Source organism: Atta cephalotes (assembly GCF_000143395.1).
Source record: "Atta cephalotes unplaced genomic scaffold scaffold00026, whole genome shotgun sequence".
Lineage (NCBI taxonomy): Eukaryota > Metazoa > Arthropoda > Insecta > Hymenoptera > Formicidae > Atta > Atta cephalotes.
This window is the reverse complement of record NW_012130090.1, coordinates 1,399,881-1,402,763: the sequence shown is the minus strand read 5'-3', so window position 1 is coordinate 1,402,763 and position 2,883 is coordinate 1,399,881. Positions and strand designations below refer to the sequence as shown.

Here is a 2,883-nt window from a genome sequence, read left to right as displayed (position 1 = left end):
TGGGGTCGAGCATTGTCATGCTGCAAAATCACTTTACCGTGTCTCTCGTTGTATTGCGGCCGTTTGTCTTTCAATGCTCGGCTCAAACGCATCAATTCGATACCGATCGCCTGTGATTGTTTCAGTCGGTTTTAACAGTTCATAATACACTACGCCGAGCTGGTCCCACCAAATACAGAGCATGACCTTGGATGTCAAAATCACCGTTCTTGAAGCGTTGAAACCACTCAGGACACGTTCTTTCATTAATAGCAGCCTCACCATAAGTATTTGAGAGCATTCGATGAGCCTCAGCCGCAGATTTCTTCATATTGAAGCAAAAAATTAAAACTTAAAAATTAAAACCCGCAAATAACGAGAATTTGGCTCGTAAACTGACATTTTCAATCGAGAATAACTTTATGATGCAGACACAAATCGACTAATGTTTCTATGGGGTTATGTTGACAGATGCCCAAGTTTATTGTATGACGTCTATGATCTATTTATTTCGACCACCACTTACCGCTAAAGCCATCTATAGGAAAACGGCAGAAGCAAAGTTGTACACCTAATAATATGCATCATATCAAATAGCCATGTGAAACATTCGAAATCTGATTCTACGAATTTAAAAAAAAAGACTAGCCTCCAGTTATTAGGAGCTGAGATAACAATTTTTTTTTCAAAAAATCACTGTGGCTTTAATTTTTAAGATTAAAGGTTCCGTCTTACCAATTTGTCAAGAAAGAATTGAATTTATTAAAAAAAATTTCGAATTTGTAATCATGAAACTTTAATTTTAAAAAATTTTTTGTTTCTTGAATTTTTATTTTTTCAGTTTATTACTAAAAAATCACGTTTGAATATGGATATGCATGTCTGATTAACAAATTTAATTTAAATTTATCACAGCTATATTTTTTCATTTAATATGCTGTAAAAAGTCCAATTGGACAATTAAATGTACGAAATCAGTATAAAATTGTTTTTTTGAATTTAATTGCAGATGCAAACATGACATATTAAACAAATAATTAATCAATAATTTGCCAAATGTCAGCATAACTATTAAAGACATAACATTAACTTTTGCAAATATAAAAATAAATTACAAAAAATAAAAAATATATTTTGCAACTATTCAACACTAACATTTCACAAATATGAGAGGATAATATTTTTTTCTAAATTCGTAGAAAAATGTTGGATATCGAATGTTTCACAAGGTTATTTGATATGATGCATAAGAACGGAATTATTTCCATTTTTTTCTACGGAAAAAGACACCAACTTTTTAAAGTCTTTTTATAATAGTTTAACTGCAAAATATTGTTTTGTTATTAAGTGTACGTGATAGTGCAATTCTTGAAGAAGAAAAATCACCTTTGTAAATTGCTCAAAAATGAAGAAATTAAGTTTTCCGCAGACAGATTTTTACGAATGGCTTTTTGCAAAATTAATGAACATTTCAAGCTTGTTTAGGGCTAGATTTATTCGTCATTACGAGGGCGAAATTTTCATTTTGCGAAAATTTCAAAGCTTTGCGTTTAAATCTCAATAAACAGAGAGCGAGTGAAAAAAAGACCATTTTCGATGTTTTTATTTTCTTTTTTATTGAACTAATAGATCGATTTTAATGTTCCATGTCTCATTTTGTAGTTATTTCAAATACCTGCATTTCTTCTACAGATTTTTTTTCATACAATCAATATTTCGTTTTATAAACGAAAAATGTTTTTACAACTATTCAATTTTTTTTCGCATATTTTCTTCACAAGTCTCGAGTCTCAAACATATTTATATGCATTTCTTTTCTGATGACCTTTTTCGAGACTTTCGTGAAAAGAAATGCTGTTTATAATTTTTTTCCAGTAAAATTCTACTTCTATTGAACTATTCTTGCTACTTTATAAAGGAGTTTATAAAGGAGAGATATACTATATAACGCGCATGAAAAATTGTAAACAATTAAATATCTCATAAATTATTGCCCTTTAACATGCTTTATACTATTCTGGATTAGTGGGAGGAGAACACTATTACTATAATTAAAATTTATATAATATTTCTGTGTCTATTATACTGTAATATGTAATATTTCGGATATATTGCAATACTGCTGCGATATTACTGTGATATTACGCACTATACGGGTAGTATGTATTATTTGCTTTAGAACTTTTAATACTTTTTAATTAATATTTAATATATATTACAGGCTGAAATCGATAACATGGAAAAGAAAATCTCTGAGGAACGCGATTGGCATAACACAATGATTAGTAAAATGGACGCAGCTATACGACTCAATGCCGATCTCAAGAAAGAGTATGAAACTCAATTATTTCTGTTTCAAAACCTTCGTGAAAAATACAACAAGAAAATTACTCTTTTGTCTAGAGAGAAACAAATCCTCGAAACAGTCGCGTCTACACCTAAATAAAGATAATTTTCATATCCTCAACATCACCTATACAGCACAGAATTTGCAGTAACAATGCAATGTGCTGTAACTTTTGTATTGTAGAGGCATTAACAGACATATAAATTCTTTCTTGTTATGTAATTCTTATGTATTTTTAATTCTTAAATTTTTAATTCTATGTATCTTCAATTCTTATGTATTTTTACTATCAATTCTTATGTAATTCTTTATGATCATGTATGGTTTTAGCAGTAATCATAATTAATTTCGTTAATAGATTCCAAGAATCGCTTCAAGAAATCTTAACCTTGCCTCTGGTAATTTGTGCAATAGATTCACAATATTGGAAATGTTGTACATCACACATGCAAAAAGCAGGTTATATACAAAAATATAATCGCTGTCTCAGTAATCAACAAACCAATTGAAAATTAGCTTTAAAAAAATGAATTTTTAGAATTAATCTCAAGAGTTAA

General features: G+C 29.3%; 1 protein-coding gene across 1 annotated transcript in view; it reads left to right on the top strand.

Annotated features, from left to right (window-relative positions):
* LOC105620445 overlaps positions 1–2,425 on the top strand; it is a 44,227-nt gene extending 41,802 nt beyond the window's left edge. The window contains exon 4 of the mRNA XM_012201936.1: positions 2,201–2,425. Coding sequence (XP_012057326.1) covers positions 2,201–2,425 — 225 coding nt within the window. The remainder of the gene's footprint in view (positions 1–2,200) is intronic.
* The last annotated feature ends 458 nt before the right edge of the window (positions 2,426–2,883 follow it).